The following is a 12,962-nucleotide window of genomic DNA, read 5'->3' as shown; positions in this document are numbered from 1 at the left end:
TTGGGGGACACCAGGTTTAATTAAACYACAGTGAGTTAAAGCCACTTCACTYGGGATAGACATCACTCCTGAGGGAGTTTTTTAACCTTATGCACATCAGYTCCTTTTGGGTTAACCTTAACTTTCAGTGCTCCTTGGAGAGGCTTTGGACACTTTGAAATCTCAGGAATTCTGGAATCCTGACTCCAAATCTTAGGAGAAACTGGACTTAACTTGAGTTAAAAATGTATCATAAATATGTAAAAAATGTACAGTTGTGTGACAGACTCTGGAGGGTTCAAGGCTAGATTTGAAAAGAATTTAAATAGAGGTTATGAACTGAAATATTAAAACTTAAGAAACGGAGAACATAAGAGTGAAACAGGATAACTAAAATCCAGCAGCGGGTTTGAGGTCTTGCTGCAGGTGCTGCCTGGCAAAGAAGAAACTTGGTGAAAAATACTCTTTATGTCACCTTGCTGAATCACACTCAAACATCATTTTGTGGGTTTCTCTTTTTCTTTTCCAGCAATTGCCCTTCATTCCTGGCCTCTGCTTTAGCCAGAGCCACTTCAGATGAAGTCCTGCAGAGCGACCTCTCGGCACATTTCCTGCCCAAGCACGTGGAAAACRCCGACAGCATCATCCGTAAGTGCCACCTAAAGGAAATTGGGCTGGATTTTTGGGAGAGAAACACCCCATATTGATGGGAAAAGCTTAATGGAACGCTCACCACCACTCCTGATAGAGACAGAATTCTAATTTCTCAGTCAAAGCTTTCTCACCTCTGAAATAACTCTTTTAAGTGCGGCTTCATGGCTGTGTCTGATGGCCCTGAATTTCTCTCTCAGCACTTTATACAATGTGGTTCTGCTGGCAAGTGCCAGTTGTCCTCCCTCATCCTTGGAGCAAAGTCAAATATACGTGGGAAGAGATAATTTAATTCTGAATTATTTCAGTCAATGTGGTTTTTACTATGGCTTGTAAGTTTTTTATGTGGTTTTAGCAAAAGGTAGTGAAGACATTTCGTGATTAAAAGGAAGAAAACGCCTTTTCCTCATTTATCTGTGTTGGCTGACAAGATTTTTGCAGCAWCCAGCTCAAGGTCATGCACCCTAAATCATTTCAGGACTCTGCTGGCCTAAATAACCTTGAAAATTTGCTGGGTTGACAAAGACCAATGTTTCTCACATGTATTGACAGGAATTCTGTCACCTGATCTTGAAAACAGTCCCAAAACCACTTTGTCCATTCTCTCCTTTTTTGATTAAAAAGACCCTGTAAATTATTCTGGGGATAAAGAGGATCTATAAATCTGACTCTTCAAAAAGGAAGATTCTGCTGTATTCCCCTTGGAAACCTAAGAAACAGAAAAACCTGTTMTGGGTTCCCTTTCTGTAGGTATTGCTGCCTCCTCCTGCTGAGCAGGTAAATGGAATAGATTTGTCATTGTTCTGGCTGAGCAGCCTTCATTAATTTCAAATTGAGATCTCTGAAACTTGCATAAATATTTGACAGTCTCCAAGGAAATGTTGACTAAGCCTCCACAGAGAATATCTACAGAATTCAAGGAAAAAAGGGGGAAAAAAGAAAAGAAAAAAACCCACCTCAAAACCCTCACACCTACAGAAATTGCCATTTAAATATATCTACGTCTGTAAGACACAGATGCAAACATAGATTGAGATGGGAACAGACTGGAGCAGGCACTAAGAATAGGACTCCAGATGCAGTTCATTGAGGTGAATTGTCATAATGAGGGTACTTGGAAATAAAATATCCCTTTGCTGATACAGTGTGAAGTGTTGAATTGTGAGGATTTAGGGGGAGAGGAAGAGAGGGAGCATCTTCTGGCCTGTAGGAAAGCAACAGTTTCACACAAACCCTGCAATTTCAAATAACAGAAGTGCTAATTTTCCAAAACACAACATCAGCTCGAGTGTGGTAGAATGACAGAGTCACAGRATGGTTTGGGACATTGAAACTCACAGGCAGGGACACCTTCCACTGTCCCAGGGTGCCCCAAGCTACATCCAACCCGGSCTGGGACACTTCCAGGGGTCCTGGAAAACCTTCCCAGGGCAGAAACCTGGGGTGGGTGGTGAGAGGAGATCTGCCCTCAGTGGTACCATGTACCTTTAGTGCTTTGAAAGAAAATAGAGAAAATYGTGGCAGGTGGTGAAAATGGGATTTCTCCATCCTGAAGTTTGATGCTCAGAGTTCACAGTGCCCTGATGCTGTCTGAGCTGCTGCAGAATGTGAAACTGAGCTGAATTTCACTGCCTTTAATATCCAGTTCTATGTCAGGTTTTTTTATGAACCCAGAAAGATTTTTACTCTATGTAATACAAGGAGACATTTACCTGATTTGCCTCAAGTTTGAATTTGCTGGAAGATAAAAAAAAGCTATTTCAAATTTCTTTAGTGGCACATTTCACTCTGAGAATTGCAACGTGACAAATCAYGTCCTGTACTTAGGAGCGGTAAAAGCAGCTCTTGGTGTGCTGGTGGAAAGGRAATGAGAAGCTCCATGACAGGAGAATGCAAATCTTAAAAGAAGGAAAACTGGTCTGAGTCCACAAATATAGGATTGTAAGAATAGGGGTCTGTTTTATTTGGGGTGCCCGTGTGCCTTTGGGTATCTGAGTCACAGGCCATGACTCTTCTCTTCCAGCTGCACTGGAGAGGAGTGAGAGGTTTTCCATGAGAGCTGAATGATGTTGGATTTSTTTTTTGCAAGGTCAGGTCAAGAATATTGAGGTTTTGGATTTCTTTTGTGGAGGAAGAGAATCACATGGAAGTTTGGCATTGTTAAGGAACTGCCTTAACAGCAGGCCCATGCGACCTGGTGGTGGTATCAAATATCCAAGAGATGTCACAAGCAAATCACAGCATCCCATTACCCAGTTGTTCCAGGTTCTAGAWGGATCCTAGAAACCTCCAAGGAAATCTAGAGTTCCTAGATTAAGGAAAATCTTGGTCATTGGTCCTGACCCGTTTTTTTTTCACACTGTTTACAAAGCTCGTAAAATATGGCACTAAAAAGCAGGATCTGGTTCCTGGTGTTKTCTCTACCCTGGTTCTGCCCTGTCATCTTTGGGCACAATAATGCCTGAGCTGGATTTCCCACTCACTGTGGTGCAGCTCAGCGTTACTTCCAACCTTGGGGATTTGGGAGCAGCAGGAGGGAAATGAAATTCTCTGTGACACAACCGCAGTGACAGCTGAGTCAGCCCCTGCTCAGCACTGCACCATTAACAATTGATGAGTAATTTCCAGCTGTGAGGGGGTGGTTTTTATTGTGGTATTTYATTATTCTCCTGTTTTAACCTCACGAGCAGTCACTGATGATGCTGACACCACGCACAATCCYCTGGGAAGGGTGTGCAGGATCTCAGCAGGTCCTGGGGTCACTGCCATCCTCCTGCCACATGACCCTGACATGTGAACACTTCCCTTCACCTCTGCCCACTGGGGATAAAGGGGAGGGCAAAACCTGTGGGCTTTCCTCTGAAAAATGTAATTTGGACACATCAGGCCTGGCGTGTTCCCTCTTTAAACAAATCCCCATCAAAGAGRTTGCTGGTGGCACTGGTGAGAGCRGTACAGRGGGGATGAGGAGCTCTCACACCACRGCASTGATGGGATGACCCCGTTTGATTTCCACCCCTTGGTTTTAAAGCTGTGTGATCAAGGAGCCAACAYTCCTTTTAGTTATTTATCCAGTGTATTTCCAGCTTAAAGCCTCTTGATTGAACCAATTGATAATTAACAGAGATGGGATGGTATTTTAAGACTCCAAAGGGTCTTGGCCCTCTGGTCGCTGCAGACCGAGGATAGAAATCAGTAAATGCTGCTTTTAGGCTCATCACAGAATTCCTGTGAACCAATCACAGTTACCATTGCTGTAACTCTCCCCTCTYCTCCCTGTGTGTGAGCCCCTCCTCCTCCAGCAGTGATTGGCACTCCTGGATTGCTGCTGTTTAGCTTTGAAGATCCCTGCCTTTGGTGAGCGATCAYGAACAAAGAGATTTGGATGTGTTCAGCTCTGATGCTGACTTCCTGTTTTCCTCTCCTGAATTTCAGAACAAATGTCAAGTGCCTGAGTTTTCACGTCTTAAGATGACAATTTCTCAGGAGTGACAGATCAGCATTTTCTTAAATTTGAGGCCTTTATGGTTTTCTCATTTGCTCATGCAGATTTCTTTGACRCACCGTTTTCAGGAAAATGGGAATAATGGAAAATCTGAAAATAGCTAAGAAGGCACCTGTGCACTGCTGAAAGTGCACAAAACATCTTGAAATGACTCTACAAATTTCTGCAGATTACTTGCAGTGTCCTGCCTCGGCTCTGCAGTGAAATGGTGTTTAGAATAGAGAATTTAGTCCAAACCCAATGTGTCATTATTATGGAGGGTGGGTTTTGTAYGTGACACCCTGTGCCACGACAAAGCCCCTGTCAGAGCAGCACCACCCCGGGCACGGCCACGCGAGGGACCCAACGCTTTCCACGCCTTTCATTTTCTCTGCTGCTGCAAATGAGCTCCCCAAAGGCACAGGGAAATGTTTAAGTTAAAAAGACAAACAAACAATGAGCTGCTTACTGATGAATGCTGATCATGGTGAGTTTGCCTTCCTCTTTTCATGCATCAGAGCCCAGAATTTCCCTGCTGACATCAACTGCTTGGCTAAAATGGTTTCGTTTCATCTTYATAATGTATGCAAGGGAGAAAACTCTCACTTAACAACACTCTCAAGGCTTTCATTTGCTGTTTGTTCCTTCCCCAGAGATGGAAACGGTGAAGTTGGCCCGTTTAGTTTTCAGCAAACTGCACGAGATCTGCAGCAACTGGGTGAAAGATTTCCCTCTGCAGCCCAAACCCCACCGCTACTACGAGACCTCCATCCACGCCATCAAGAACATGCGCAGGAAGATGGAGGACAAGCACGTCTGCATCCCTGACTTCAACATGCTCTTCAACCTCGAGGTAAACTTGGAGCACGTGGCACAGGTTCTGTGTTCAGTGGTTTCCATTCTGGGAGAGCAGGCAGTTTTCCACTGAGGTGGAAAAGGTGATGGACCTGAGGAGGGCTGGCAGCTGCTGTTGATCAGGTCACCTTATGGTTCATCTCTTGGCAACCAGGAATGAGTCTGTTCTGCTTTTCAACCCTTCTTCTTGGGGGGAGAAAGCAAAAATAAGGAAAGAAAGTAAAAAAAAAAATCAAACCGAACACAAAACCTAGAGGACAATGGGGTGCAGCTCACATGAGATTCAATATGAGTAGTTTGGTGGAACTGGGGCCTGTCTTCCCTTCCATTAATTTCTTGATTGGTCAGAAACTCATCTTGCCCTTCCTTGAGACATAAAACYGGACACTGAGGAATGGAAAATAAAAACAAGTTGCAAGAATTTTACCTTAAGGATCAAATTGCTGCATAATTGCCTCTTTATTATACCCTGTCACTTTAATAACCATCTTCTGCCCCATCCACATTCTTGCCTTTAAATGAAATTAATGCAAACAGAGGCAGATGCTTCCTTCTCCTGTCAATTGTCAGCTTTCTTATTCCAATTTGTGTTAGAGCCCATTACCTAAAAATTACAATGTGCAAATATTCCAGTCACTGAGCTGGCTGTCAAGGTTGAATTGGCTCTGTCAGTGGGTTGGTGTTGTGTGTGTGAACAGCACAGGAGTTGCTGTCTCCTGGTACTGCGTTGTTTCTCTGAACAGARAAGGGGAAGCTGAGAAAACTGCCTGGAAGATGAGTGATTTTGCTGTATTTGATTTGTGAATGTAATCACAATTTTCTGATGAGAGAGCACATGCAGTTTTTTTAAAACACAGGCATCTAAGATGATGTGTTTTAGACTTAAGAAAAAAGAAGAGTGAAAGCAGAGGCTGGCTGGCTTCACATTTTAACTGTACTGGCATTTTATCCCTGGTGGATTCCAATCATGATGTAGACTTCATGCAAACTGTATTGGATGTTYTTCCCTCTCTGTGGTTTCTGCAGTCACAAAATCTCTGCACAATTTGATGAGAATGGCACTTCCTATTTGAGTTGTGTGACTGAGCTGTAACAAATGGGACCTACAGAGCACTAAGAGCACTACACAGGAGATTCTGGCAGGGCATCTCCTGTAGTTTGCAGGCAGAATTCAACAAGCTGGAAATTTCTCATTGATGCAAATGCAGGTGCTCAGGGTAGTTGGCTTTTCCAGTGGAGACTCTGTGTCTAATTGCAATTTWATGAGGACAGCATAAATCCCAGGTTCAAAGGTTCAAGACAGTCCAATGAGCTGTTTGCACTGCTTTCCCCTGAGTTTTTTCCTCACTGTGTTTCCACTGGCAGGACCAAGAAGAACAAGCTTATTTCGCAGTGTTTGATGGCCACGGAGGGGTGGATGCTGCCATCTACGCCTCCATCCACCTGCACGTCAACATGGTGCACCAGGAGATGTTCCAGCACGACCCRGCCGAGGCTCTGTGCCGCGCCTTCCGCGTCACCGACGAGCGCTTCGTGCAGAAGGCAGCCAGGGAGGTGAGCCACTCTGAAAGCATGAACCCAACAATTGTGCCTTTGTCACAGGGGTCAGCACAGCCCTGTCCCCACTGGTTTCTGTCCATAGCTTCACATCCCATAAAAACATCAGCTTCTCACAGCATCCAGCTCCTCTAAAGGATTCTGCTGCTGTTCCCATGCTCATCTGCTGACCAGGCTCAGTCCTTGGRTTCACCAGCTCACTGATGTGCCTGTCAATGGCAGGAGGCAGCCAGAGCAGTCCCAGCAGTGCCCAGCTGCTGGCAGGAGGGTCCCATGCCACCGATGTCACAGGGCACATTCACCTTCAGCCAGAGTGGCTGTGGGGGGCTGTTAGTGAGCAGTCATAGCTGTAGGGAAAGCACTGCCTGTTCCTCCCTGGGAATAGGCTCTGTGCTGCAGTTCCACCGTGTCCTGTCCCTGAGTTAAGTAAGAAAATGCTTTGAAATGGAAATGTGTTTCTTTGCAGAGCCTGCGTTGTGGAACCACCGGGGTGGTGACTTTCATCCGAGGGAATATGCTGCACGTGGCTTGGCTTGGGGACTCCCAGGTCATGCTCGTGAGGAAAGGCCAAGCTGTGGAGCTGATGAAACCCCACAAACCAGATCGAGAGGTGAGAAGGGCCTGTGGAAACACCCCTGGGCAGTGACCACCGCAGGTACCAGTTTTGGGCGAGCACTGCCTTGTCAGGATCTCTTGGAGCAGCAGCCTAAGGTCCACTTATCCTGGTTTCTTTGGATCAGTGTGCAAATCTTTTGTCTCTTCTCTTGGGGCCTGCCATGTTTGTGAAAAACCGAGTATTTGTGGGAGTTCTGAGTGTGAAGCAGCTCTGACTGCTCTATCCCAACCACTCTTGTGTTGCTGTTTAGGATGAGAAGAAGCGCATCGAGGCCCTGGGTGGCTGCGTGGTCTGGTTTGGAGCCTGGAGGGTGAATGGGAGCCTCTCTGTCTCYAGAGCTATTGGTGAGTGGGCTTCCATTCCTTTTTGAGACTTGCTCTGCTTTTTAACTATAAAATTTTAATCTTCTAGTCATCAAAATTTGAAATACAGCTGAAGATAGACCTATGAGCAATAACCTCTATTTTTCCCCCTACAGTCTGAGGGAATAATTTCCAAATAATTGCTTTAACTTGGGGTAAGAGTCATTGGCTCCACGCTGAGTTAACAAAGGGCTGCTGGAAGCTGTGGCTGCAAACCCACAGTGGTGTTCCTGTGCTGTTTTTCCACAGGAGATGCTGAGCACAAGCCATACATCTGTGGGGACGCAGACTCTGCCTCCACAGTGCTGGATGGCTCTGAAGACTACCTCATTCTGGCCTGCGATGGCTTCTACGACACAGTGAACCCCGATGAGGCAGTCAAAGTGGTGGCTGACCATCTGAAGGAGAATAACGGCGACAGCAGCATGGTAGCACACAAATTGGTGGCATCCGCTCGGGACGCCGGCTCCAGCGACAACATCACCGTCATCGTGGTGTTTCTCAGGGACATGAACGCGGCGGTCGCGGTCAGCGAGGAGTCGGACTGGACGGAGAACTCTTTCCAAGGCGGCCAAGAAGACAACGGGGAAGACAAGGAGAACCACGGAGACTGCAAACGGCCGTGGCCCCAGCACCAGTGCTCAGCACCGGCGGATTTAGGCTATGAAGGACGAGTGGATTCCTTCACCGACAGAACTAGCTTAAGCATAGGCTCCGGCGCTAACCCCTTGGATGATCAAGGCTATTTAGACCTGACAAAAACAGAAACTAGTACACCTCAGAGTGCCAAATGTCTGCCACCAGTCCAAGCGCTTAGTCCTGGCATACCAAAGAGTGCAGATTCCATCGGCAGCTCCCCGGTGAAGAGCGAGGCCCCGGAGCTCAGCACGTCCTGGGGCTGCGGGCAGAGCCATCGCAGGGAAGCCGCCGCCCCGCTGAGCTCRGCTGCCGCAGGGCAGGGCATCTACAGGGTCAGGGGTTTATCCCCCGTCTTCTTTGGGCTGGAAGATGAACTGTTCAAATCCTTGGGAAAACGAGCTGCGTTCCCTCACCTCCGGCTCTGCAGCGGGAAGAGGCGGCGAGGAGCCAGGCTCAAACCAAAGTTTCACACGCCGCTCTCGGCTCCCGAGCCTTCCCAGGGAGAAGGAGCCGGCCTGGCCTTCCCCGCCCGGGGCCGCGGGAGCAGGAGGGCACTGGCCCGACCCTCCCCGTGGCGGAGGCTGCCCGGCCACAGCTCCTACAGCGAGTGTTTGATGCGAAGACAAAGTCATTGTATACCAGACCCACACCTTCATCAATGCTGTAAAATGTAACCACCCCCTCGTGTCCCCCCTGTCAGACTCCCAAAGTAGACATTCCCAAAATAAGACTGGCATCATCAGAAAGCGAAAAAAAAAAAAAAAAAAAAAAAAAAAAAAAAAAAAAAAAAAAAGAGGTGGGCATTTCCGAACTGTACTCCAGCCCCCTGCCGAGCTCAACCCCTGTGTAAATAGATCTAGGAATTAACCAATGTAGTTGTTTCAATCTCTAATAAAGTTTGGTGGTGGTGCCACCCCGAGCAATGCCGCAGCCGCCCGACCACCCGCACACATCCAGCAGGGAAAGTGTCCAGCCACATCCAGCAGGGAAAGCCGAGCAGCCGCTGCACGTGGACAGACAACGCCAGGGCACGGTCCTTAAACACGCAGAAGGTTGCACCTGCCTGAGAAATGTCTGTGGAGCAATACTCAAAGAACGATCTGGGTTAGAACTGCCAAATTTTTTTAGAGCGGGGGGAAGTTTCCATAGAGTCGAGGTGTGGAGTTTTTTGTTTTGTTGGTTTTTTTTTTCCCCTTTTGTGTTCTGCTTTCTGTTTATTCCAGGTGAGCGTTAAGATGAATTAGAAAATTACATCCACTTTTGCAGGTAGACGACTAAAAGCCATACAGGGTTTACCAGGTACCTTAGGAATGGACACACTAAGCTCCTGCTGCTCTGGTCTCAGACTCCCATCGAGGTACAGACTCATAATTTACCTTTTTTTTTCCTCATGTAATATAAAATGCAGAGTATGAAGAAACCTTTTCTTGCAGTTAAAAAAAAAAATATTTCCTATGGCTGGAGGTGCAGTGTAGGGAATTTCGTATCTTTCTGGTGCTTTTAGTGGCATTTTTCTCATTTCTCAGTTTAGGAAATTGTTCTCAATGAGTTGAACATGATTGTGCTTAATGCTTTGAGCCAACCTCTTCCCACCTTAACTTCATCTCAGGTCTTAAGAGAACCCCACCCGTGGAGGTGTCCAGTCCCACCCTCTGTCCCTGCGCCCGTCCCAGCGGAGATCAGGAGCTGTTGGATGGTTCTGGTGAGGATTCCCAGCTGGCAAAGGCAGCATTTCAGACCCAGTGGCAGCAGGAAGGGCGCCCCGTGTGTGGTGTGTTCAGGGTGTGCAGGGATGGGTGCCGGAGCGATCCAGGGAGGATGGAAATGCCGAGGACGCGGCAGAGCAGGGGCTGTGCTAGGGATGGAATTCCCTGCCCGGGCAGGRCTCTGCTCCCGCTCCCCTGGATCCAGGAGGGCCGGACAGGAGCATCAGCTGCCCTTCTGTGCATAAGCATGGCCAGCAGCCCCTCCCCGCTCCCGAGGTGRGGTCACACCCTTAGGGGAGCCGCTAATTGGGACGGAAATAAGCGGCCGATTCCCATCAGCTCCACTAAGTCCAGATYCTGTTACTACCCTTTGTTACAGCGATGCATTGGGAGGAGTACAAATAAAGTCTTCATAGGCACTTAGCGAACAATCCATATCATTTTAGCAGTAACAATAGCAGTATTAGTGTTTAGCTAGAATTTGCAAAATATTTTAATATTAAGTAGTCGAGAAAATTATTCAACACGACGAGATGGCGAGGCTTGAATTCTGCCAATTTCTGCTGCTTCTATCTTTGATGCACTATTTTAAAAGCAATCTGATGAACAGCRAAAGGCTTTGTGAGCAACCAGGAGTTGGAGTGTGGCTTTCGATTCCTTTGATCTTTTTCAGACTTTGTTTTAATCTTACGGGATCATTGGCTCTTATCTGCCATCTTATTCCGCCTTAGCTGTTGTCGATGTTCTCTTTAGCTGCAGCTTCTGTACCAAGTCAGATTTACCGAGGAAATTTGAGAAACCATGAAATGGTAAAATATGCAACTCTGGGGCATCTTTGCGGTGCCTTTGTTTTAAATTATTCACAGTAATAATGACTCATTGAAAGTCCATCTTTAGCTGACTGTCGTGTTCCGGAGAGAAGGGTGGTGTAAGTGCAATTCTTGATGTGAGTAAATTAGAAATGAAAACCCATCATGGATGATAAAACTTCTTCCCAGTCTGCAGGAGCAGTTGAAGAGCACTGGACTGCATGTGTGCTGTTTTGGGAAGGATCTAGCTTTTTAGGTGTGGATTCATAAATGGTAATTCTGCGACTCATCCCATTTATCTTGCTAGAAGAAAAAAAAATAAATAAAAATCCACCATCGTAGTTCCAGTGTGGTCAGRTAAAACCATTGTATAGATAGAGCAAGTGTTCATTTCTTCACTAACTGCATATTTATAGAGTAGATAGGAACCATTTGTAAGSTAAGTCCTTTAAAGTTCTATAATATTAAAAGTAGTGGTTATTGGTCTGATTATGCTGCTCTTGATTCTACACACTAGACAAAAAGCAGTGCTTGTGAAATGCAGTGTTTTCTCTTAATGCCACTGGTGATAGGAAGTAGTTCCTTCAGTTCTAACTCCTGTGCCCTTATCTGCTGCTTGCTGACGTAAGCAATAATCCCTCTCTAACGGTATCTAAGTGTTCTGTATCTCGTACCTTGATCGTCTATCTGGTGACAGTGTAAAATATTAGGCTATTAGAGAAGTATCTCATTGTATTTATTAACTGTTGATACTGAGATTCAGTCTGTGACCTGTGTTTTGTATTTTTATCGTGTATCTTAGTGGTGGTGAAAATTTGTACAACGAATCTTTCCAATAAAGAGCTGAAGTATCCCTGTTCCGCGTTCACACAACCCCGCATCCCTCTCGGTCGACGTGGTGACCGTGGTTGCAGAACCAGGAGGTAGCAGTGACAACATGAATTTTATTTTTTTTTTTTTCCTGTTTCAGTTGTGGTGGTTTTGAGGAAGGGGCTCGGGGCCGTTTTGCCCGGAGCCACTCAAAACTCGCTCGTAAGCTCTTCACTGTGAGTTCCGCGGGATTCCCGCGCCGGGAGGTGCCGCTGGGCTTTTCCAACTCTGAGGAATGTCTGCGGTGCAGAAAGCAGAACAGCACCAGAGCAGGGAGCTCTTACCCCATTCCATTTGCACTAGAGGTGGGTGGAAGCGCACGTGCGGGACTTTTCTTTACCTAGAAGTGCCATCCATTGTCCTGGCGAGTGAAAACCRTTCCGTAGCCGCCTTTGTTGGGTTCGGTGGCGCCGCGGCGCCGAAGGACAATGTCCAAGCAGACTTTAACTTACACCACGTTTCTGGTGGTGCAGCATCCTAGAAACTCCGCCTGTTTTTGGAGCACTGTGTGTCAGTTGGCCCACGGGCAGATGAGGCACGAGTTGTGTGCAGAGACATGGCTGCTGTAGTTCAGGTCACTCTCTCCTCATTCAATCCTCCCCACCCCCAGATTCTGYGGGAATAAAGCAAAAYGAGAAAGATTGGTCTAAATTAGGGGCTGTTTTAGCACAATTTCTTCACTCGGCACTTGTAGTCACATAAACAAAGCCATCCGAGGGGATACTGCAGCTTTGTTCATGGCTGTAATTTAGGGCAATCTTTCTTTAATTCACATCCTCTTTGCGACAGGAACAAAATTTTCTGCCCTCGTATCATGTGCAATAATAAGAAAGCAGTAACACGACCTCCGACTCCAATGTCCGTGCCCCTCTCCAGCCCTGGCACCCCGGCCATGGCGCTGCCCTTGCCAGCATTAAAACTAAAGAAAAAACAACCCCCACCTGTCAGGGTCTCGTAAAACCCTCGTGTCGTGTCCGGTTTTTCCTCTCCTTCCCTCTGGAAGACACCTCGGGACAAGAACAGGGGAGGTGGCTGAGCTCACCCCCAGCGCTGCTGCTCGTGGCCAGCCGGGCGCGGTCTCAGCTCCTGGGTGCTCCCGCTGACCTTTGTGTAGTACCTTGTTCATCAAACATGTTCTTTATGAAGTGAATAAATTCAAGCTAAATCATGTACCAGTGTYGGGACTTTTCCATTTGCAATCTTGTTCTACAGTTCACCCGCGAGTTCAGTTCTGACCATGTATTAGTCATCCATATTTTATTTATGAAAGCTGTTTATACAGGAAAAACTGTTGAAGTTTTACCAATATCTTAATAAAACAGTAATTTAAACCACACTCCAGCTAGTCTGGTTATTTAAGAGCTAATGAAGCAACCAGCTGTGCCTTTTCTGTGGTGACAGGGGGTTTCCTTTGTGGGATGTGGAACTGGAATG

The 12,962-nt window shown here is 46.7% G+C and overlaps 1 protein-coding gene across 3 annotated transcripts in view; it reads left to right on the top strand.

The window, feature by feature from the left end:
- PPM1E (protein phosphatase, Mg2+/Mn2+ dependent 1E) overlaps positions 1 to 12,857 on the top strand; it is a 59,598-nt gene extending 46,741 nt beyond the window's left edge. The window contains exons 2-8 of one of the 3 annotated variants that reach the window (XR_008966598.1): positions 509 to 627; positions 4,768 to 4,967; positions 6,335 to 6,523; positions 6,993 to 7,136; positions 7,393 to 7,486; positions 7,754 to 9,247; positions 9,410 to 12,857. Coding sequence is in view for 1 of the 3 variants with exons in the window: in XM_057386058.1 (XP_057242041.1) it covers positions 509 to 627; positions 4,768 to 4,967; positions 6,335 to 6,523; positions 6,993 to 7,136; positions 7,393 to 7,486; positions 7,754 to 8,817 (1,810 nt within the window). In the remaining 2 variants the exon portion in view is untranslated. Of the gene's footprint in view, positions 1 to 508; positions 628 to 4,767; positions 4,968 to 6,334; positions 6,524 to 6,992; positions 7,137 to 7,392; positions 7,487 to 7,753 lie in introns of all 3 variants that reach the window. The other 2 variants (XR_008966599.1, XM_057386058.1) reach the window with 2 other exon arrangements.
- Positions 12,858 to 12,962: the final 105 nt, after the last annotated feature.

Source organism: Malurus melanocephalus, unplaced genomic scaffold (genome assembly GCF_030028575.1).
Source record: "Malurus melanocephalus ecotype Western Australia unplaced genomic scaffold, MMel_1.1 scaffold_904, whole genome shotgun sequence".
In the NCBI taxonomy this organism is placed as follows: Eukaryota; Metazoa; Chordata; class Aves; order Passeriformes; family Maluridae; genus Malurus; species Malurus melanocephalus.
The sequence above is the reverse complement of the archived record's forward strand: the minus strand, read 5'-3'. Positions and strand labels throughout refer to the sequence as shown.